We start from the raw sequence: 25,810 nt of genomic DNA on the forward strand, positions 1-25,810 counted from the left end.
CAGAAAAGAAAAGGAGGTGGGGAGCACTGTTAATAAAGGATGGGATCAGTGCGTTAGTGAGAAATGATATTGGCTCAGAAGATCAAGATGTTGAATCAGTTTGGTGGAGATAAGGAATAATAAGGGGAAAAAGTCGCTGGTGGGCATAGTCTATAGGCCCCCTAACAGTAGCTACACTGTTGGGCGGAGTATAAATCAAGAAATAAGGAACGGCAATAATCATGGGTGATTTTAACCATCATATTGATTGGACAAATCAAGTTGGCCTTAGTAGCCTTGAGGAGGAGTGCATAGAGTGTATCCGGGATAGTTTCCTTGAACAAGGAACCAACCAGGGAGCAGGCTATCTTAGATCTGGTACTGTGTAATGAGACAGGATTAATAAATGGTCTCGTAGTAAAGGATCCTCTAGGAATGAGTGACCATAACATGGTTGAATTTCAAATTCAGTTGGAGGGTGAGAAAGTTGGTTCTCAAACCAGAGTCCTAAGCTTAAATAAAGGAAACTACAAAGGTATGAAGGCAAAGTTGGCTAAAGTGGATTGGGAAAATAGATTAAAGTGTGGGCCGGTTGATGAGCAGTGGCAGACATTTAAGGAGATATTTCATAACTCGCAACAAAAATATATCCCAATGAGAAGGAAAGACTGTAAGAGAAGGGATAACCATCCGTGGCTAAATAAGGAAATAAGGGACGGTGTCAAAATGAAAACAAGGGCATACAATGTGGCCAAGACCAGTGAAAGGCCAGAGGATTGGGAAACTTTTAAAAGCCAGCAAAGAACAACTAAAAAAATAATAAAGGGAGGGAAGATAGATTATGAAAGTAAACTAGCACAAAATATAAAAACAGATAGTAAGAGTTTCTACAGGTACATAAAAAGGAAAAGAGTGGCTAAAGTAAATGTTGGTCCCCTAGAGAATGAGATTGGGGAATTAATAATGGGGAACAGGGAAACGGCAGTGACGTTGAACAAATATTTTGTATCGAAGACACTAAAAACATTCCAATAGTGGATAATCAAAGGGGCTATAAGGAGGGAGGAACTTAATACAATCACTATCACTAAAGAAGTAGCACTCGGTAAAATAATGGGACTAAAGGTGGACAAGTCCCCTGGACCTGATGGCTTGCATCCTAGGGTCTTAAAAGAAGTGGCTGCAGAGATAGTGGATGCATTGGTTGTAATCTACCAAAATTCCCTGGATTCTGGGGCGGTCCCAGCGGATTGGAAAATTGCAAATGTAATGCCCCTATTTAAAAAAGGAGTGAGACAGAAATCAGGAAACTACAGACCAGTTAGGCTAACATCTGTCGTTGGGAAAATGCCAGAGTCCATTATTAAGGAAGCAGTAGCAGGACATTTGGAAAAGCATAATTCAATCAAGCAGAGTCAGCATGGTTTTAGGAAAGGGAAATCATGTTTGACAAATTTGCTGGAGTTCTTTGAGGATGTAATGAGCAGGATGGATAAGAGGAACCAGTGGATGTGGTGTATTTGGATTTCCAGAAGGCATTCGATAAGGTCCCACATAAAAGGTTACTGCACAAGATAAAAGTTCTCAGGGTTGGGGGTAATATATTAGCATGGATAGAGGATTGGCTAACTAACAGAAAACAGAGAGTCGGGATAAATGGGTCATTTTCCGGTTGGCAAACAATAACTAGTGGGGTGCCGCAGGGATCGGTGCTGGGGCCTCAACTATTTACAATCTATATTAATGACTTGGATGAAGGAACCAAGTGTAATGTAGCCAAGTTTGCTGATGATACAAAGATGGGTGAGAAAGCTAATTGTGCGGAGGGCGCAAAAAATCTGCAAAGGGATATAGACAGGCTAAGTGAGTGGGCAAAAAATTGGCAGATGGAGTATAATGTGGGAAAATGTGAGGTTATCCACTTTGGCAGAAAAATAGAAAAGCATATTATAATTTAAATGGAGAAAAATTGCAAAGTGCTGCAGTACAGAGGGACCTGGGGATCCTTGTGCATGAAACACAAAAAGTTAGTATGCAGGTACAGCAAGTAATCAGGAAGGCAAATGGAATATTGGCCTTTATTGCAAGGGGGATAGAGTATAAAAGCAGAGAAGTCCTGCTACAACTGTACAGGGTATAGGTGAGGCCACACCTGGAGTACTGCATACAGTTTTGGTCTCCGTATTTAAGGAAGGATATACTTGCATTGGAGGCAGTTCAGAGAAGGTTCACTAGGTTGATTCCAGAGATGAGGGAGTTGACTTATGAAGTTAGGTTGAGTAAGTTGGGCCTATACACATTGGAGTTCAGAAGAATGAGAGGTGATCTTATCGAAACATAAGATAATGAGGGGGTTCGACAAGGTGGATGCAGAGAAGATATTTCCACTCATAGGGGAAACTAAAACTAGGGGACATAGTCTCAGAATAAGGGGCCACCCATTTAAAACTGAGATGAGGAGGAATTTCTTCTCTCTGAGGGTTGTAAATCTATGGAATGATTTGCCCCAGAGAGCTGTGGAGGCTGGGTCATTGAATATATTTAAGACAGAGATAGACAGATTTTTGAGCGATGAGGAAATAAAGGGTTATGGGGAGCGGGCAGGGAAGTGGAGCTGAGTCCATGATCAGATCAGCCATGATCTTATTGAATGGCGGAGCAGGCTCGAGGGGCCAAATTGCCTACTCCTGCTCCTATTTCTTCTGTTCTTGTGTTCTGTCTCTCACTGGGGTACAGTCCCACACACACTGACTCTCACTGGGGTACAGTTCCACACACACTGACTCTCACTGGGGTACAGGTCCCACACACACTGACTCTCACTGGGGTACAGTTCCAGACACACTGACTCTCACTGGGGTACAGTCCCACACACACTGACACACACTGGGGTACAGTTCCACACACACTGACTCTCACTGGGGTACAGTTCCACACACACTGACTCTCACTGGGGTACAGTTCCACACACACTGACTCTCACTGGGGTACAATCCCACACACACTGACCCTCACTGAGCTACAGGACCAGATTAGTGCTATTTTTCAAGTGTTGGAATGCAGACAATGAAGCTTATTTTGTCCCTTGCTGTGTGGGACAGTCAGGTTTCCCATTCCGTGTGGCGATCTGACAGTGAGCTCCCTCTGAGATAAATGTTGTTAATCCGAACTGCTGCCAAATGAAATCAGAATGTGAAGCAGAGTGGCGTGCGAATGGCCTGCGATTCTGGGCCAACGCACTGAGCCATTATGTTGGCGGGTGATAGGATTCAGGCAATTGCTGGTGTCTATACAGGGCAGCGACTTGTACCCGTGAAGTTACAGCACTCCCTTTACATGGAGTTGCTGCCAAGTGCTGTTTACTAGTAGAGAACGAGTGGCGTGCTTGTGAGGTGAGAGAGTTCAGCTGCACAAACACCAGGCTCTGAGAACACGGTACTTCAGCAACTTCCAGATGTACGAGGTATTCACATTCAACTCTCTGAAATGCTGTGATTCTTGGGCTTGTAAAATATTAGCAGGGCTCATGGGCTGTTGGTGATAGCTGTTTGCCTCAGTACTGAACAAACCAGCAAGACAATATTCTGCTGGCAATGAGCATTAAATATTAACAGAATCAATGTACAGCTGGAATCCTGATGCGTAACTTGGCTCGGTTTATGGGACTTTGTGCACAAAATGGAAAACTTCAAACCTGATAATATTTCTGGATGGGGCTCAAGAGAAAGCGTGTTGCCGCAATTCTTAAAGGGGCGTGTGGTTTGAGTTGTGAAGCATTAAAGGGATTGTACGATGAGAATTTCTGAGTGAGGAGAATCTCTTAGCTGTGGCCACAAGGGACAACCTTGAGTCCTGTTCCCAGGCCCTCAGTAAAATCACAAAATGCCCAAAATGAATTGACCGGCTTTTAAATGTCCTGAATGAATATGTCAGAGATTGAACAGACTGCGCCGGGCTCTCCCTCATTCTCACAAGGTGTCGCCGCTAACCTGCACTCAGCCACAGTGCGCCAGGTCCCGTCTCCGGTTGGGCTACCTGTGCGGATGTGCAGCCAACCTTCCATAGCTCCTGGGGTCGGCAGAGGGAAACCAGCAGCAGCTTTGGCCATCAAGGCTCGAAGCATCAAGAGGCGCTGAGGGCATTGCAGTGCCCATGGGATTGATCCCAGCACGTGGGTTGAGGGAAGGATGGGAGAAAGCTAGGCAGTGGGGTGGGGAGGTATTGGAAGCTTCACCTGCTCTTACTCCCCCTCCTACTGCCAGAGATGCGAATGGAATGTCAGTCAGGCCTAGCTTTGGGGGCAGTACATTCTCCAGGGCACTGCTTTGCCATTGGGATTGTCAACAGCTCCAAACTCAACACAGTGCAGCTTCAAATGGAGCCAGAGAGTTCACATCCAGCCTAAAACTGCAAATGCACAAGAGCAGTCATGGTCCACAAAGAAAGAAAGACTGCATTTCTATAGCGCCTTTGGTGACATCAGCGCTTTACAGCCAATGAAGTATATTTTGGAGTATAGTCACTGTTGTAATGTAGGAAACACAGCAGCCAATTTGCGCACAGCAAGCTCCCATAAACAGCAATGTGATAATGACCAAATAATCTGTTTTTGTTATGTTGGTTGAGGGATAAATATTGGCCCCAGGACACCGGGGATAACTCCCCCTGCTCTTCTTCAAAATAGTGTGCTGGGATCTTTTTTGTCCACCTGAGAGGGGCCTCGGTTTAACGTCTCATCTGAAAGATGGCACCTCTGACAGTGCGGCACTCCCTCAGTACTGCCGCTCCGACACTGCGGCGCTCCCTCAGTACTGCCCCTCCGACACTGCGGCACTCCCTCAGTACTGCCTCTCCAACAGTGTGGCGCTCCCTCAGTACTGCCCCTCTGACACTGCGGCACTCCCTCAGTACTGCCCCTCCATCAGTGCAGCACTCCCTCAGTACTGCTCCTCCGACACTGCGGCACTCCCTCAGTACTGCCCCTCCGTCAGTGCAGCACTCCCTCAGTACTGCCCCTCCGACACTGCGGCACTCCCTCAGTACTGCCCCTCCGTCAGTGCAGCACTCCCTCAATTCTGCACTGGGAGTGTCAGCCTATATTTTGTGCTCAAGTCTCTGGAGTGGGACTTGAACCCATAACCTTGTGACTCTGAGGCGAGTGTGCTGCCCACTGAACCGTGGCTTACACCAGATGCGATGTTGAATTTGTTCCCTACGAGTGAGAGCGCAGCTCAGCATGTCGTCATCCCGCAGTGAGAGGACCCAGCCCTGGGCACAGTGCTGCTTGCAATACTCTCCGCTTAAACTCTCTCCACAGCATGATACTGAAAGAATCGCAGTGGGATCATGCAGCTCATCGGGTCTGAAGAGTGGCTGCAATGATCTGCAGTTAGGTACCTAGTCGCCCGCTAACACAAACCCTTTCATTAGATACACAGGGCTATCAGGGAGAGATGTGGAATAAATTGCCTGGGATGGTTACTGAGCTGGATGAACAATGATCAACAGATAATTAAATATGTTTCTGGAGAGGATTGAGGGATCAGGGGAGAAGGTGGATCGGTGGGGTTGGGGGATATGGTAAGAAGGTGGGTAGGTGGGCTTGAGGGATATGGGGAGGAGATGGGGTTGGGGGATATGGGGAGGAGGTGTGATTGGGGGATAATGGGAGGAGGTGGGTGGGTTAAGATCAGTTAATAAGGGACTGGGTTGTTGGACCCAATGAAATATTCCTGTTCTTACACACTCTTGTGCCTTTAAATGGTCATCCCATTATCCAGGACTGATTTAAACATTTTTGGCTGATCACACTGGGAGCAAGAATTGCACCTACTTGAAATTTCTTAATTACAGTATTTTTTTACAAAAGTTAAGGCAACTTCAATACCCGTGACTATTTTGGATAAAAGCACTTATATCCATGGAGATTTTGACTCTTCAACATGTTTCGTATGTGCGATGACTAATTTGGCTTTTGGACAGTGAATTATAGTTACACACTCACACAAGGTCCTAATCTGTAAAGCAGAGAATATTGAGAAGCAGGCCGAGCAGTGTACTGACAGAGTGACGTGGATCTGTGCAGCGAAAGAGTGTGTGACCCAGCCCCCATGCACCGCACTGACCAAGTGTGTGACCCCATGCACTGCACTGACAGGTGTGTGACCCCATGCACCGCACTGACAGGGTATGTGACCCCATGCACCACACTGACAAGGTGTGTCACCCCCATGCACTGTACTGACAGGGTATGTGACCACATGCACCGCACTGACAGGGTGTGTGACCCCATGCACCACACTGACAAGGTGTGTGACCCCATGCACTGCATTGACAGGGTATGTGACCCCATGCAGTGCACTGAAAGGGTGCCTGACCCCATGCACCGCACTGACAAGGTGTGTGACCCCATGCACCGCATTGACAGGGTATGTGATCCCATGCACTGCACTGACAGGGTATGTGACCCCATGCACCGCACTGACAGAGTGTGTGACCCCATGCACCACACTGACAAGATGTGTGACCCCATGCACTGCACTGAAAGGGTATGTGACCCCCATGCCTCCATGCACCGCACTGAAAGGGCGCCTGACCCCATGCACCGCACTGACAAGGTGTGTGACCCCATGCACCGCATTGACAGGGTATGTGACCCCATGCACCGCACTGACAAGATGTGTGATCCCATGCACCGCATTGACAGGGTATGTGACCCCATGCACCGCACTGACAGGGTATGTGACCCCATGCACCGCACTGACAAGGTGTGTCACCCCCATTTACCGCATTGACAGGGTATGTGACCCCATGCGCCGCACTGACAAGGTGTGTGACCCCATGCACCGCATTGACAGGGTATGTGACCCCATGCACCGCACTGACAGGGTATGTGATCCCATGCACTGCACTGACAGGGTATGTGACCCAATGCACTGCACTGACAGGGTATGTGACCCCATGCATCGCACTGACAGGGCATGTGATCCCATGCACTGCACTGACAGAGTATGTGACCCCATGCACCGCACTGACAGAGTGTGTGACCCCATGCACCATACTGACAAGATGTGTGACCCCATGCACCGCACTGAAAGGGTATGTGACCCCCATGACCCCATGCACCGCACTGACAGGGTATGTGGCCCCATGCACCACACTGACACGGTATGTGACCCCATGCGCCGCACTGACAAGGTGTGTCACCCCCATTTACCGCATTGACAGGGTATGTGACCCCATGCACCGCACTGACAGGGTATGTGACCCCATGCACCGCACTGACAGGGTATGTGACCCCATGCACCGCACTGACAAGGTGTGTGACCCCAGGCACCGCACTGACAGGGTATGTGACCCCATGCACCGCACTGACAAGGTGTGTGACCCCATGCACCGCATTGACAGGGTATGTGACCCCATGCACCGCACTGACAAGGTGTGTGACCCCATGCACCGCACTGACAGGGTATGTCACCCCATGCACCGCACTGACAGGGTATGTCACCCCATGCACCGCACTGACAGGGTGTGTCACCCCCATGCACCGCACTGACAGGGTATGTGACCCCATGCACCGCACTGACAGGGTATATGACCCCATGCACCGCACTGACAGAGTATGTGACCCCATGCACAACACTGACAGGGTGCATGACCCCATGCACCGCACTGACAGGGTGCATGACCCCATGCACCGCACTGACAGGGTGTGTGACCCCATGCACAGCACTGACAGGGTGTGTGGCCCCATGCACCACACTGACAGGGTGTGTGACCCCATGCACCGCACTGACAGGGTATGTGGCCCCATGCACCGCACTGACAGGGGTATGTGACCCCATGCACCGCAATGGCAGGGTGTGTGGCCCCATGTACCGCACTGACAGGGAGTGTGACCCCATGCACCGTACTGACAGGATGCTCAATTTGGGAGCAGGCAATGGTGTGTGAACATCCAGGGATTAGGTTGGAATTCATAGGATTATACGGCACAGAAGGAGGCCATTCGGCCTATTGTGCCCATGCCGGCTCTCCGAAAGAGTGATCCGATTAGTCCCACTCTGCTTCTCCTGCCACACAGCTCTGCAAACATTTACTCCAAGTATTTATCCAGTTCACCTTTGAAAGTTGCTATTGAATTTTTTTACAGTTTCCCCTACTAAATCGGCCATCTGATTGAATGGCGGAACGGGCTCGAGGGGCTGAATGGCCTCCTCCTGTTCCTGTGTAACAGGCTCGAGGGGCTGAATGGGCCTCCTCCTGTTCCTGTGTAACAGGCTCGAGGGGCTGAATGGGCCTCCTCCTGTTCCTGTGTAACAGGCTCGAGGGGCTGAATGGTCTTCCCCTGTTCCTGTGTAACAGGCTCGAGAAGCTGAATGGCCTCCTCCTGTTCGTGTATAACAGGCTCGAGAGGCTGAATGGCCTCCTCCTGTTCCTGTGTAACAGGCTCGAGGGGCTAAATGGGTCTCCTCCTGTTCCTGTGCTCCTTATTCACGATCAAAATCCATCAGCATTTTGAACGCCCCTATTAAATCTCCCTTTAAACCTCGAGTTGTAGTCACTAATTCAGACTGGATGGACTCCACAACTGGCAATGCCATTCAGTTCCTCGTCCAACTACTGATATTCCTAGACGCAGGATCTATGTGGTGCAGAGGAGAATGTTTTTTTAAATTTTTTGCATTTTTCCGAGCAACCCCAGGCCAGGAAGCAATGCCAGGTGCAGGTAAACTCTGCAATCTAGGAACCATGGCCCCGAGTGCACCAGACAGGAGCTTGCCTTCCCACACCAGTCGGCCCCGTGACCTCGCCCACTGATGTCGCTAATTAGCGTTAAATAATGTGGATGGTTAAATGCTGGAGGCCAGCACGCATTGGGAGCTGGGTTGAGAGTCGAGGGATAGACAAACATTCATATAACATTGTGCACCCTGTGCTACTCACTGAAGGAAATGTAATTTGTGGAAATCCAACTGGAAGACCAGTTAGCCTAACATCTGTTGTTGGGAAAATGCCAGAGTCCATTATTAAGGAAGTAGTAGCAGGACATTTAGAAAATCATAATGCAGTCAAACAGAGTCAGCATGGTTTTATGAAAAGGAAATCATGTTTGACAAATTTGCTGGCATTCTTTGAGGATGTAACGAGCAGAGTGGATAAAGGGGAACCAGTGGATGTGGTGGATTTGATTTCCAGAAGGCATTCGATAAGGTGCCACATAAAAGGTTACTGCACAAGATAAAAGCTCACGGGGTTGGGGATAATATATTAGCATGGATAGAGGATTGGCTAACTAACAGAAAACAAAGAGTCGGGATAAATGGATTATTTTCAGGTTGGCAAACAGTAACTAGTGGGGTGCCACCTGAGATGAAGGCATTGTCATATGAAGAAAGGTTGAGCAGGTTGGGCCTATATTCATTGGAGTTTAGAAGACTCAGAGATGATCTTATTGAAACGTATAAGATTCTGAGCGGGGCTTGACAGGGTAAATGCAGAGAGGATGTTTCCCCTCATGGGGGAATTTAGAACTAGGGGGCATAGTTTCAGAATAAGGGGGTCACCCATTTAAAACAGAGATGAGGAGGAATTTCTTCTCTCAGAGGTTCGTGACTCTTTGGAATTCTCTGCCCCAGAGAGCTGTGGAGGCTGGGTCATTGAATGTATTTAAGGTGGAGATAGACAGATTTTTGAACGATAAGGGAGTCAAGGGTTATGGGGAGCGGGAAGGGAAGTGGAGTTGAGACCAGGATCAGATCAGCCATGATCTTACTGAATGGCAGAGCAGGCTCGAGGGGCCTAATGGCTGACTCCTGCTCCTATTTCTTATATTCTTATCAGTCAGGAGTAGCATCTCATATGTGTCTGTTCTGCTCAGTGAGAATAATAGGTGGGAGAGTGTCCAATTAATTTCCTCCCACAGCTCATATACACTCTCCCCTATAATACCCACCCATTCAATCCCCTCCCACAGCCCTGAAACGTTATCTCTGTCTCTCTCCACAGATGCTGCTTGACCTGCTGAGTATTTCCAGCATTTTCTGTTTATATTTAATATAATCTCCTACTCCTGTGGAATTATGTTTGGCTCAGATAATGTTCCCTGAATTTGTGGAGTGACACACTTGGTTTGACTGGGATATTGTCTTCCTTGGGTCCATCTGTTCATCGATACTGATAACTTCTCCTCTGAACCCTCCGAATCTGCACTCTTCCTGCTACCTCCACACTCAGCACCCCATCTCTGACTCCTTTCAATCTTTCCCGGGATCTCGGAAATGTGGAGCTCTTTACCTCTCTCAGTTTTATCTCTGTCCTACAATCTCCAGGTTGGTAAAACCCACGCTTGCCATCGCTACTTTCTGTTTGGGCCTTGGCCTTTCAATCTGGGGCTCTCAACAAGAATAAAGTTCAGACCAATTGCATCAAGACACGGAGAAATATCCCTGGGCCACACCATCAAATGACCTGCTGGAAACTCTTAAACTCACCCCCAGTACAAGCTCGTGTTTTCCAGCTGTTTGCCATCATGACCACAGCCCGATAATGTGCTCCCCGTTATATTTACCGTCATTGTTCCAAAATCATCATCATAGGCCGTCCCTCGGAGTCGAGGATGACTTGCTTCCACACTAGAAATAGTTCTCAGGTGACTGAAGAGTCCAATGCGGGACCGACAGTCTCTGTCACAGGTGGGGCAGACGGTGGTTGGAGGGAGGGATGGGTGGGACTGGTTTGCCGTGCGCTCCTTCTGCTGTTGATGCTTGGTTTCTGCATGCTCTCGGCGATGAGACTTGAGGTGTTCCGCGCCCTCCCGGATGCTTTTCCTCCACTTTGAGCGGTCTTGGGCCAGGGATTCCCAGATGTCGGTGGGGATGTTACATATTCTCAAGGAGGTTTCAATACACCTGAAAGCTCTCCCACCACTTTAACTTAATCTCTCTTGTTTGCAGGAGAATGTGGAGCGGAGGCCGATCTGCAGGTTGCGAGACTGGATCAGGGGTCAGCTGCCGGTATTGTCCAGCGACACCTCAACCAAACACCAAGGTAGGACAGCCAGAGCTGCACCGATAACATAAACAAAGACTTGCATTTATATAGCGCCTTTCACGGCCACCGGACATCCCAAAGCGCTTTACAGCCAATGAAGTACTTTTTGGAGTGTCATCACTGTTGTAATGTGGGAAACGCGGCAGCCAATTTGTGCACAGCAAGCTCCCACAAACAGCAATGTGATAATGATCAGATAATCTGTTTTTGTTATGTTGATTGAGGGATAAATATTGGTCCCAGTACACCGGGGAGAACTCCCCTGCTCTTCTTCAAAATAGTGCCATGGGATTTCTTACATCCAGCTGAGAGCAGACAGGGCCATGGTTTAACGTCTTATCCAAAAGACAGCACCTCCAAAACAGCAGCTCGCTCTGTACTGCCCCTTCGACAGTGTGGCACTCCCTCAGTACTGCCCCTCTGACAGTGCAGCGCTCCCTCAGTACTGGCCCTCCAACAGTGCGGCGCTCCCTCAGTACTGCCCCTTCGACAGTGCGGCACTCCCTCAGTACTGCCCCTCCAACAGTGCGGCGCTCCCTCAGTACTGCTCCTCTGACAGTACGGCACTCCCTCAGTACTGCCCATCCGACCACCCCCGCCCAATCCCCTCGATTAGATTCCAGCCTGTAAGTCACTCCCGGGTACCTCTTATTCTAAATATAAACCCCGAACCCTTCGATTAGATTCCAGGCTGTAATTCACTCCCGGGTATCTGTTATTCCATATATAAATCCCAAACCATTCAATTGGGTTCCAGCCAGTAACTCATTCCCAGGTATCTGTTATTCCATATATAAACCCCCCAGAACCCCTCGATTAGATGCCAGCCTGTAACTCACTCCCAGGTACCTGTTATTCTTTTTATAAAACCCCGAACGCTTCGATTAGATTCCAGTGTGTAACTCACTCCCGGGTATCCGTTATTCAATATATAAACCCCCGAATCCCTCGATTAGATTCCAGCCTGTAACTCACACCCGGTACCTGTTATTCTCTATATAAACCCCCCCGAACCCCTCGATTAGATTACTGCCTGTAGCTCACTCCCGGGTACCTGTTATTCTATATATAAAACCCCGAACCCCTCGATTAGATTCCAGCCTCTAGCTCACTCCCGGGTATCCGTTATTGTATATATAAACCCCCCGAACCCCTCGATTAGATTCCAGCCTGCAACTCACTCCCGGGTATCCGTTATTCTATATATAAACCGCCCGAACCACTCCATTAGATCCCAGCATGTAACTCACTCCCGGATTCCTGTAATTCTATGTATAAACCCCCCGCACCCCTCGATTAGATTCCAGCCTGTAACTCACTCTCGTGCATCCGTTATTCTATAAATAAACACCCTGAACACCTTGATTAGATTCCAGCCTGTAACTCACTCCCGGGTATCGTTATTCTATATATAAACCCCCCCGAACCCCTCGATTAGATTCCAGCCTGTAACCCACTCCCAGGCAACTGTTATTTTATATATAAAACCCCCGAAACCCTCGATTAGATTCCAGCCTGTAATTCATTCCCGCGTATCTGTTATTCTATATATAAAGCCCCCCTCAACTACTCGATTAGATTCCAGCCTGTAACTCATTCCCGGGTATCTGTTATTTTATATATAAACCCCCCGAACCCCTCAATTAGATTCCAGCCTGTAACTCACTCCCGGGTACCTGTTATTCTATATATAAACCCCACCGAAGCCCTCGATTAGATTCCAGCCTGTAACTCACTCCCCGTGTACCTGTTATTTTATATATAAAGCCCCCGAATCCCTCGATTGGATTCCAGCCTGTAACTCACTCCCAGGTATCCGTTATTCTATCTATAAACGCCCCAAACCACTCGATTAGATTCCAGCCTGTAACTCACTCCCGGGTATCCGTTATTCTAAATATAAACCACCCCGACCCCTCGATTTGATTCCAGCCTGTAACTCACTCCCAGGTATCCGTTATGCAATATATAAACCCTCCGAACCCATCGATTAGATTCCAGCCTGTAACTCATTCCCGAGTATCTGTTATTCTATATATAAACCCACCCCCGAACTACTCGATTAGATTCCAGCCTGTAACTCATTCCCGGGAATCTGTTATTTTATATATAAACCCCCCGAACCCCTCGATTAGATTCCAGCCTGTAACTCACTCCCGGGTACCTGTTATTTTATATATAAACTCCCCACCAAACGCCTCGATTAGATTCCAGCCTGTAACTCACTCCCGGGTACCTGTTATTTTATATGTAAAGCCCCCGAACCCCTCGATTGGATTCCAGCCCGTAACTCACTCCTGGGTACCTGTTATTATCTATATAAACCCCCCCTCGAACAGCTTGATTAGATTCCAGCCTATAACTCACTCCCGGGTATCCGTTATTCTATATTTAAACGCCCCAAACCACTCGATTAGATTCCAGCCTGTAACCCACTCCCGGGCACCTGTTATTTTATATATAAAGCCCCCGAAACCTTAGATTAGATTCCAGCTTATAACTCACTCCCGGGTATCCGTTATTCTAAATATAAACCACCCCGACCCCTCGATTAGATTCCAGCCTGTAACTCACTCCCAGGTATCCGTTATTCTATATATAAACGCCCCAAACCACTCCATTAGATCCCAGCCTGTAATTCACTCCCGGGTATCCGTTATTCTATCTTTAAACCCTCCGAACCGCTCAATTAGATCCCAGCCTGTAACTCATTCCCGGGTACCTGTTATTTTACAGATAACCCCCCCCGAACCCCTCGATTAGATTCAAGTCTGTAACTTACTTCCGGGTATCCGTTATTCTAAATATAAACCCCCCGAACCCCTCGATTAGATTCCAGCCTGTGACTCACTCCTGGATATCTGTTATTCTATATATAAACCCCCCGAAATCCTCGATTAGATTCCAGCCTGTAACTCACTCCCGGGTATCCGTTATTCTATATATAAACCCCCCCGAACCCCTCGATTAGATTCCAGCCTGTAACCCACTCCCAGGCACCTGTTATTTTATATATAAAGCCCCTGAAACCCTCGATTAGATTCCAGCCTGTAATTCATTCCCGCGTATCTGTTATTCTATATATAAAGCCCCCCTCAACTACTCGATTAGATTCCAGCCTGTAACTCATTCCCTGGTATCTGTTATTTTATATATAAACCCCCCGAATCCCTCAATTAGATTCCAGCCTGTAACTCACTCCCGGGTACCTGTTATTCTATATATAAACCCCACCGAAGCCCTCGATTAGATTCCAGCCTGTAACTCACTCCCCGTGTACCTGTTATTTTATATATAAAGCCCCCGAACCCCTCGATTGGATTCCAGCCTGTAACTCACTCCCAGGTATCCGTTATTCTATATATAAACGCCCCAAACCGCTCGATTAGATTCCAGCCTGTAACTCACTCCCGGGTATCCGTTATTCTAAATATAACCCCCCCGACCCCTCAATTAGATTCCAGCCTGTAACTCACTCCCAGGTATCCGTTATGCAATATATAAACCCTCCGAACCCATCGATTAGATTCCAGCCTGTAACTCACTCCCAGATTCCTGTTATTCTATATATAAACCCCCCGAACCCCTAGATATGATTCCAGCCTGTAACTCACTCCCAGGTATCTGTTATTTTATATATAAACCCACCGAACCTCTCAATTAGATTCCAGCCTGTAACTCATTCCCGAGTATCTGTTATTCTATATATAACCCCCCCCCCCCCCGCCCCGAACTACTCGATTAGATTCCAGCCTGTAACTCATTACCGGGTATCTGTTATTTTATATATAAACCCCCCGAAACCCTCGATTAGATTCCAGCCTGTAACTCACTCCCGGGTACCTGTTATTTTATATATAAACTCCCCACCAAACGCCTCGATTAGATTCCAGCCTGTAACTCACTCCCGGGTACCTGTTATTTTATATGTAAAGCCCCCGAACCCCTCGATTGGATTCCAGCCTGTAACTCACTCCCGGGTATCCGTTATACTAAATATAAACCACCCCGATCCCTCGATTAGATTCCAGCCCGTAACTCACTCCTGGGTACCTGTTATTATCTATATAAACCCCCCCCGAACAGCTTGATTAGATTCCAGCCTGTAACTCACTCCCGGGAATCCGTTATTCTATATTTAAACGCCCTAAACCACTCAATTAGATTCCAGCCTGTAACCCACTCCCGGGCACCTGTTATTTTATATATAAAGCCCCCGAAACCTTAGATTAGATTCCAGCCTGTAACTCATTCCCGCGTATTTGTTATTCTATATATAAACCCCCCCTCAACTACTCGATTAGATTCCAGCCTGTAACTCACTCCTGGGTACCTGTTATTCTATATATAAACCCCACCGAAGCCCTCGATTAGATTCCAGCCTGTAACTCACTCCCGGGTACCTGTTATTTTATATATAAAGCCCCCGAAACCCTCGATTGGATTCCAGCCTGTAACTCACTCCCAGGTATCCGTTATTGTATATATAAACGCCCCAAACCACTCGATTAGATTCCAGCCTGTAACTCACTCCCGGGTATCCGTTACTCTAAATATAAACCACCCCGACCCCTCGATTAGATTCCAGCCTGTAACTCACTCCCAGGTATCCGTTATTCGACATATAAACCCCACCGAAGCCCTCGATTAGATTCCAGCCCGTAACTCACTCCTGGGTACCTGTTATTATCTATATAAACCCCCCCCCGAACAGCTTGATTAGATTCCAGCCTGTAACTCACTCCCGGGTATCCGTTATTCTATATATAAACCCCCCCCGAACCACTCGATTAGATTCCCGCCTGTAACTCATTCCCGTGTATCTGTTATTCTGTAGATAAAACCCCCCCGAACCACTCGATTAGATTCCAGTCTGTAACTCACTCCAGGGTATCTGTTGTTCTGTATATAAATCCCTGAATCTCTCGATTAAATTCCTGCCTGTAACACACTCCCAGGCACCTGTTATTCTATATATAAGCCCCTCGAACCACTCGGTTAGATTCCAGCCTGTAATTCACTCCAGGGTACCTGTTAATCTATATATAAAGCCCCCAAACCCCTCAATTTGATTCCAGCCTGCAACTCACTCCCGGGTATCCATTATTCTATATATCAAACCCCGGAACCCCTAGATTAGATTCCAGCCTGTTACTCACTCCCGGGTATCCGTTATTCTATATGTAAAACCCCTGAACACCTCGATTTGATTCCAGCCTCTAACTCACTCCCGGGCATCTGTTAATCTATATATAAAACTCCCCCCCCCTCCGAACTACTCGATGAAATTCCAGCCTGTAACTCACTCCCGGGTATTAGTTGTTCTGTATATAAATCCCTGAACCCCTCGATTAGATTCCTGCCTGTAACTCACTCCCAGGCACCTGTTATTCTACATATAAACCACCCACCGAATGCCTCGATAAGATTCCAGCCTGCAACTCACTCCCGGGTATCTGTTATTCTATATATAAACGCCCCACCGAACGCCTCGATTAGATTCCAGCCTGTAACTCACTGCCGGGTATCCGTTATTCTACATATAAACCCCACCGAAGCCCTCGATTAGATTCCAGCCTGTAACTCACTCCCAGGTACCTGTTATTTTATATATAAAGCCCCCGCACCCCTCGATTGGATTCCAGCCTGTAACTCACTCCCGGGTATCCATTATGCAATATATCAAACCCCGGAACCCCTAGATTGGATTCCAGCCTGTAACTCACTCCCGGGTATCCATTATGCAATATATCAAACCCCGGAACCCCTAGATTAGATTCCAGCCTGTAACTCACTCCCGGGTATCCGTTATTCTATATATAAACCTCCCGAACCCCTCGATTAGATTCCAGTCTGTAACTCACTCCTGGGTACCTGTTATTATCTATATAACCGCCCCCCCCCCCCCGCCTCGAACAGCTTGATTAGATTCCAGCTTGTAACTCACTCCCGGGTATCTGTTATTTTATATATAAACCCACCGAACCGCTCAATTAGATTCCCGCCTGTAACTCATTCCCGCGTATCTGTTATTCTGTAGATAAAACACCCCCGAAGCACTCGATTAGATTCCAGCCTGTAACTCACTCCCGTGTATCTGTTGTTCTGTATATAAATCCCTGAACCCCTCGATTAGATTCCTGCCTGTAACGCACTCCCAGGCACCTGTTATTCCATATATAAACCCCCCGAACCCATCGATTAGATTCCAGCCTGTAACTTACTCCCGGATTCTTGTTATTCTATATATAAGCCCCCCGAACCACTCGATTAGATTCCAGCCTGTAACTCACTCCAGGGTATCCGTTATTCTATATATCAAACCCCAGAACCCCTAGATTAGATTCCAGCCTGTAACTCACTCCCGGGTATCCGTTATTCTATATATAAACACCCTGAACCTCTCGATTAAATTCCAGCCTGTAACTCACTCCCGGGTATCCGTTATTCTATATGTAAACTCCCTGAACCTCTCGATTTGATTCCAGCCTCTAACTCACTCCCGGGAAACTGTTATTTTATATATAAACCCACCCGAACCCCTCGATTAGATTCCAGTCTGCAACTCACTCCTGGGTACCTGTTATTCTATATATAATCCCCCCAAACCCCTCGATTAGATTCCAGCCTGTAACTGACTCCTGGGCATCTGTTATTCTAGATATAAACCCCCCTGAACCCCTTGATTAGATTCCAGCCTGTCACTCACTCCCGGGTATGTGTATTATATATATAACCCCCCCCCCGAACAGCTTGATTAGATTCCAGCCTGTAACTCACTCCCGGATATCTGTTATTCTATATATTCTGGAAATTTTTGAGGATGTTTCCAGTAGAGTGGACAAGGGAGAACCAGTTGATGTGGTATATTTGGACTTTCAGAAGGCTTTCGACCAGGTTCCACACAAGAGATTAATGTGCAAAGTTAAAGCACATGGGATTGGGGGTAGTGTGCTGACGTGGATTGAGAACTGGTTGGCAGACATGAAGCAAAGGGTATGAGTAAATGGGTACTTTTCAGAATGGCAGGCAGTGACTAGTGGGGTACCGCAAGGTTCTGTGCTGAGGCCCCAGCTGTTTACACTGTACATTAATGATTTAGACGAGGGGATTAAATGTAGTATCTCCAAATTTGCGGATGACACTAAGTTGGGTGGCAGTGTGAGTTGCGAGGAGGATGCTATGAGGCTGCAGAGTGACTTGGATAGGTTAGGTGAGTGGGCAAATACATGGCAGATGAAGTATAATGTGGATAAATGTGAGGTTATCCACTTTGGTGGTAAAAACAGAGAGACAGACTATTATCTGAATGGTGACAGATTAGGAAAAGGGGAGGTGCAACGTGACCTGGTGCATGGTGTCATGATGCATCAGTCATTGAAGGTTGGCATGCAGGTACAGCAGGTGGTTAAGAAAGCAAATGGCATGTTGGCCTTCATAGTGCATAGCGAGGGGATTTGAGTACAGGGGCAGGGAGGTGTTACTACAGTTGTACAGGGCCTTGGTGAGGCCACACCTGGAGTATTGTGTACAGTTTTGGTCTCCTAACTTGAGGAAGGACATTCTTGCTATTGAGGGAGTGCAGCGAAGGTTCACCAGACTGATTCCCGGGATGGCGGGACTGACAGATCAAGAAAGACTGGATCAACTGGGTTGTATTCACTGGAGTTCAGAAGAATGAGAGGGGATCTTATAGAAACGTTTAAAATTCTGACGGGTTTAGACAGGTTAGATGCAGGAAGAATGTTCCCAATATTGGGGAAGTCCATAATCAGGAGTCACAGTCTAAGGATAAGGGGTAAGCCATTTAGGACCGAGAGGAGGAGAAACTTCTTCACCCAGAGAGTGGTGAACCTGTGGAATTCTCTACCACAGAAAGTTGTTGAGGCCAATTCACTAAATATATTCAAAAAGGATGTTTGATGTAGTCCTTACTACTAGGGGGATCAAGGGGTACGGCGAGAAAGCAGGAATGGGGTATTGAAGTTGCATGTTCAGCCGTGAACTCATTGAATGGTGGTGCAGGCACGAAGGGCCGAATGGCCTAATCCTGCACCTATATTCTATGTTTCTATATAAACCCCCCGAACCCCTCGATTAGATTCTAGCCTGTAACTCACTCCCGGGTATCTGTTATTCTATATATAAACCCTCCGAACCCCTCCATTAGATCCCAGCCTGTAACTCACTCCCGGGTATCTGTTATTCTATATATAAACCCCACCAAACACCCCTATTGGATTCCAGCCTGTAACTCACTCCCAGGTATCCGTTATTCTATATATAAACCCCCCGAACCCCTCCATTAGATCCCAGCCTGTAACTCACTCCCAGGTATCTGTTATTCTATATATAAACCCCCCAAAACCCTTGATTAGATTCCAGCCTGTAACTCACTCCCAGGTATCTGTTATTCTATATATAAACCCCCGAACCGCTCAATTAGATTCCAGTCTGTAACTCACTCCGGGGTATCTGTTATTCTATATATAAACCCCCAGAACCCCTCGATTAGATTCCAGTCTGTAACTCACTCCCAGGTATCTGTTATTCTATATATAAATCCCCCAAACTCCTCGATTAGATTCCAGCCTGTAACTCACTCCCAGGTATCTGTTATTCTATATAAAAAACCCCAGAACCCCTCGATTAGATTCCAGTCTGTAACTCACTCCCGGATATCTGTTATTCTATATGTAAACCCCCCGAACCCCTCGATTAGATTCCAGCCTGTAACTCACTCCCAGGTATCTGTTATTCTATATATAAACCCCGAACCGGCAGTCGAGTGTAGATTCAGGTGATTGAGGTCAGGTCAGATCGGTGTTTGTGTCCTAGGAAAGGTGCAGCTTTACGCAGTTTGGCTTTGTGCTTAGCGAGAGCAACAAACGGAAACCGAGAATACTGGAAACCCGCGACCTCTACCCCGAGAAGGCCAAGGGCAGCAGGCACATGGGAAGACCACCACCTCCACGTTTCCCTCCACGTCACACACCATCCTGACTTGGAAATATATCGGCCGTTCCTTCATCGTCGCTGGGTCACAATCCTGGAACTCCCTCCCTAACAGCACTGTGGGAGCACCTTCACCATACGAACTGCAGCGGTTCAAGGCGGCGGCTCACCACCATCTTCTCAAGGGGCAAGTAGGGATGGGCAATAAATGCCGGCCTTGCCAGTGATGCTCACATCCCCATGAATGAATGTTTTAAAATGCACAGCAGGCCTGTTAGCGTCTGAAATAAAAAAAGCTGTGTTGGTGCCTTGGACATGGAATGGTCTGTCACACACACCCGTCATACACAACCGTCACTCACACCCGTTACACACACCCGTCACATACGCACCCATCACACACACCCGTCACACACACACCCGCCACACACACCCGCCACACACACCCGTCACGCACACAACCATCACACACACCCGTCACACACACACCCGTCACACACACACCTGTCACACACACCTGTCACACACACACCCGTCACATACACCCGTCACACACACCCGTTAAAGCCGATAACTCACTCCCAGGTCTCTTATTCTATATATAAACCCCCCGAACACCTCGATTAGATTCCAGCCTGTAACTCACTCCCGGGTATCCGTTATTCTACATATAAGCCCCACCGAAGCCCTCGATTAGATTCCAGCCTGTAACTCACTCCCGGGTACCTGTTATTTTATATATAAAGCCCCCGCACCCCTCGATTGGATTCCAGCCTGTAACTCACTCCCGGGTATCCGTTATGCAATATATCAAACCCCGGAACCCCTAGATTAGATTCCAGCCTGTAACTCACTCCCGGGTATCCGTTATTCTATATGTAAACCCCCTGAACCCCTCGATTTGATTCCAGCCTCTAACTCACTCCCGGGTATCTGTTAATCTATATATAAACCCCCCGAACACCTTGATTAGATTCCAGTCTGTTACTCACTCCCGGGTATCCGTTATTCTGTATATCAAACCCCGGAACCCCTCGATTTGATTCCAGCCTGTAACTCACTCCCGGGTATCCGTTATTCTATATGTAAACCCCCTGAACCCCTCGATTTGATTCCAGCCTCTAACTTACTCCCGGGTACCTGTTATTCTAAATATAAACCACCCCGACCCCTCGATTAGATTCCCGCCTGTAACTCACTCCCAGGTATCCGTTATGCCATATATAAACCCCCCGAACCCCACGATCAGATTCCAGACTGTAACTCACTCCCGGATATCCGTTATTCTATATATAAACCCACCGAACCGCTCAATTAGATTCCCGCCTGTAACTCATTCCCGCTTATCTGTTATTCTGTAGATAAAAACCCCCGCCCGAACCACTCCATTTGATTCCAGCCCTTAACTCACTCCCGGGTATCTGTTGTTCTGTATATAAATCCCTGAACCCCTCGATTAGATTCCTGCCTGTAACTCACTCCCAGGCACCTGTTATTCTATATATAAACCCCCCGTACCCCTCGATTAGATTCCAGCCTGTAACTTACTCCCGGATTCTTGTTATTCTATATATAAACCCCCCGAACCACTCGATTAGATTCCAGCCTGTAACTCACTCCAGGGTATCCGTTATTCTATATATCAAACCCCGGAACCCCTAGATTAGATTCCAGCCTGTAACTCACTCCCGGGTATCCGTTATTCTATATGTAAACCCCCTGAATCTCTCGATTTGATTCCAGTCTGCAACTCACTCCTGGGTACTTGTTATTCTATATATAATCCCCCCAAACCCCTCAATTAGATTCCAGCCTGTAACTGACTCCTGGGCATCTGTTATTCTAGATATAAACCCCCCTGAACCCCTTGATTAGATTCCAGCCTGTCATTCACTCCCGGGTACGTGTATTATATATATAAACCCCCCCGAACAGCTTGATTAGATTCCAGCGCGTAACTCACTCCCGTGTATCCGTTATTCTATATATAAACTCCCCAAACCGCTCGATTAGATTCCAGCCTGTAACTCACTCCCGGATATCTGTTATTCTATATATTCTGGAATTTTTTGAGGATGTTTCCAGTAGAGTGGACAAGGGAGAACCAGTTGATGTGGTATATTTGGACTTTCAGAAGGCTTTCGACCAGGTCCCACACAAGAGATTAATGTGCAAAGTTAAAGCACATGGGATTGGGGGTAGTGTGCTGACGTGGATTGAGAACTGGTTGGCAGACAGGAAGCAAAGGGTATGAGTAAATGGGTACTTTTCAGAATGGCAGGCAGTGACTAGTGGGGTACCGCAAGGTTCTGTGCTGAGGCCCCAGATGTTTACAATGTACATTAATGATTTAGACGAGGGGATTAAATGTAGTATCTCCAAATTTGCGGATGACACTAAGTTGGATGGCAGTATGAGTTGCGAGGAGGATGCTATGAGGCTGCAGAGTGACTTGGATAGGTTAGGTGAGTGGGCAAATGCATGGCAGATGAAGTATAATGTGGATAAATGTGAGGTTATCCACTTTGGTGGTAAAAACAGAGAGACAGACTATTATCTGAATGGTGACAGATTAGGAAAAGGGGAGGTGCAACGAGACCTGGTGCATGGTGTCATGATGCATCAGTCATTGAAGGTTGGCATGCAGGTACAGCAGGTGGTTAAGAAAGCAAATGGCATGTTGGCCTTCATAGTGCATAGCGAGGGGATTTGAGTACAGGGGCAGGGAGGTGTTGTACAGGGCCTTGGTGAGGCCACACCTGGAGTATTGTGTACAGTTTTGGTCTCCTAACTTGAGGAAGGATATTCTTGCTATTGAGGGAGTGCAGCGAAGGTTCACCAGACTGAATCCCGGGATGGCGGGACTGATATATCAAGAAAGACTGGATCAACTGGGTTGTATTCACTGGAGTTCAGAAGAATGAGAGGGGATCTCATAGAAACGTTTAAAATTCTGACGGGTTTAGACAGGTTAGATGCAGGATGAATGTTCCCAATATTGGGGAAATCCAGAACCAGGGGTCACAGTCTAAGGATAAGGAGTAAGCCATTTAGGACCGAGATGAGGAGAAACTTCTTCACCCAGAGAGTGGTGAACCTGTGGAATTCTCTACCACAGAAAGTTGTTGAGGCCAATTCACTAACTATATTCAAAAAGGATGTTTGATGTAGTCCTTATTACTAGGGAGATCAAGGGGTATGGCGAGAAAGCAGGAATGGGGTATTGAAGTTGCATGTTCAGCCATGAACTCATTGAATGGTGGTGCAGGCTAGAAGGGCTGAATGGCCTAAGCCTGCACCTATTTTCCATGTTTCTATATCAACCCCCCAAACCCCTCGATTAGATTCCAGCCTGTAACTCATTCCCGGGTATCCGTTATTCTATATATAAACCCCCCGAACCGCTCCATTAGATCCCAGCCTGTAACTCACTCCCGGGTATCTGTTATTCTATATATAAACCCCACCAAACACCCCTATTGGATTCCAGCCTGTAACTCACTTCCGGTTATCCGTTATTTTATATATAAACCCCCCGAACCCCTCCATTAGATCCCAGCCTGTAACTCACTCCCGGGTATCTGTTATTCTATATATAAACTCCCCAAACCCCTCGATTGGATTCAAGCCTGTAACTCACTCCCAGGTATCCATTATTCTATATATAAACCCCCCAAACCCCTCAATTAGATTCTAGCCTATAACTCACTCCCGGGTATCTGTTATTCTATATATAAATCCCCCAAACCCCTCGATTAGATTCTAGCCTGTAACTCACTCCCAGGTATCTGTTATTCTATATATAAACCCACAGAACCCCTCGATAAGATTCCAGTCTGTAACTCATTCCCGGGTATCTGTTATTCTATATCTAAACCCCCCAAACCACTTGATTACATTCCAGCCTGTAACTCATTCCCGGGTATCTGTTATTCTATATATAAACCCCCCGAACCTCTTGATTAGAATCCAGCCTGTAACTCACTCCCAGGTATCTGTTATTCTATATATAAACCCCCCGAACCGCTCGATTAGATTCGAGCCTGTAACTCACTCCCAGGTATCTGTTATTCTATATATAAACCCCCAGAACCCCGCGATTAGATTCCAGTCTGTAACTCACTCCCAGTTATCAGTTATTCTATATGTAAACCCCCCGAACCCCTCGATTAGATTCCAGCCTGTAACTCACTCCCAGGTATCTGTTATTCTATATATAAACCCCGAACCGGCAGTCGAGTGTAGATTCAGGTGATTGAGGTCAGGTCAGATCGGTGTTTGTGTTCCAGGAAAGGTGCAGCTTTAAGCAGTTTGGCTTTGTGCTTAGCGAGAGCAACAAACGGAAACCGAGAATACTGGAAACCCGCGACCTCTACCCCGAGAAGGCCAAGGGCAGCAGGCACATGGGAAGACCACCACCTCCACGTTTCCCTCCACGTCACACACCATCCTGACTTGGAAATATATCGGCCGTTCCTTCATCGTCGCTGGGTCACAATCCTGGAACTCCCTCCCTAACAGCACTGTGGGAGCACCTTCACCACACGGACTGCAGCGGTTCAAGGCGGCGGCTCACCACCATTTTCTCAAGGGGCAAGTAGGGATGGGCAATAAATGCCAGCCTTGCCAGTGATGCTCACATCCCCATGAACGAATTTTTAAAAATGCACAGCAGGCCTGTTAGCGTCTGAAATAAAAAAAGCTGTGTTGGTGCCTTGGACATGGAATGGTCTGTCACACACACCCGTCACTCACACCCGTTACACACACCCGTCACATACGCACCCATCACACACACCCGTCATACACACACCTGTCGCACACACCCGTCACACACACACCCGCCACACACACCCGTCACACACACCCGTCACACACACCCATCACACACACCCATCACACACACACCCGTCACACACACACCTGTCACACACACCCTTCACACACACACCTGTCACACACACCCGTCACACACACCCGTCACACACACCCGTCACACACACACCCATCACACACAACTGTCACACACACACCCGTCATACACACACCCGTCACACACGCACCCGTCACACATGCACCCGTCACGCACGCACCCCTCACACACCCGTCACACACACCCGTCACACACACACCTGTCACACACACCCGTCACACACATCCGTCACACAAATCTGTCTTCTGTCTTTCTCATCAATGGATGTGCTGCAGGTCCGGTCCACATTAATGCAGTCTGGCCGGACATTAACAATTATTGGATTCTGTGAATTTCATTCGTAGAAAACACATCAGTAGAATTACTTAGCTTTTCGACAAACAGAGGCTGTTGAGTTCTTGTGCTAATTGCTTGTTGATGGAGAGGGTTATCTGCCCATCGTTCCCTTATCTCATCTCCCAGACTCTCAGCTTTTGGTAAACCACAACACAGAACCAGTCCAGTAAGCAATCGCACTCGCACCTGTACAGGTCAGGGTCTGGGACTGAGCACACACAGGTCAGGGTCTGGGACTGAGCACACACAGGTCAGAGTCTGGACTGAGCACACACAGGTCAGGGTCTGGGACTGAGCACACACAGGTCAGGGTCTGGACTGAGCACACACAGGTCAGAGTCTGGGACTGAGCAAACACAGGTCAGAGTCTGGGACTGAGCACACACAGGTCAGAGTCTGGGACTGAGCACACACAGGTCAGGGTCTGGACTGAGCACACACAGGTCAGAGTCTGGGACTGAGCACACACAGGTCAGAGTCTGGGACTGAGCACACACAGGTCAGAGTCTGGACTGAGCACACACAGGTCAGAGTCTGGACTGAGCACACACAGGT

General features: G+C 47.7%; 1 protein-coding gene across 2 annotated transcripts in view; it reads left to right on the forward strand.

Annotated features, from left to right (window-relative positions):
- The first annotated feature begins 3,358 nt into the window (after nucleotides 1-3,358).
- Nucleotides 3,359-25,810, forward strand: part of LOC139233943 (growth factor receptor-bound protein 7-like) — a 228,609-nt gene continuing 206,157 nt past the window's right edge. For both annotated transcript variants that reach the window (XM_070864627.1, XM_070864628.1), the window contains exons 1-2: nucleotides 3,359-3,442; nucleotides 10,935-11,028. In XM_070864627.1, the coding sequence (XP_070720728.1) occupies nucleotides 3,434-3,442; nucleotides 10,935-11,028 (103 nt within the window). In that variant the 5' untranslated portion in view covers nucleotides 3,359-3,433. The remainder of the gene's footprint in view (nucleotides 3,443-10,934; nucleotides 11,029-25,810) is intronic.

Source organism: Pristiophorus japonicus, chromosome 21 (genome assembly GCF_044704955.1).
Source record: "Pristiophorus japonicus isolate sPriJap1 chromosome 21, sPriJap1.hap1, whole genome shotgun sequence".
Lineage (NCBI taxonomy): Eukaryota > Metazoa > Chordata > Chondrichthyes > Pristiophoridae > Pristiophorus > Pristiophorus japonicus.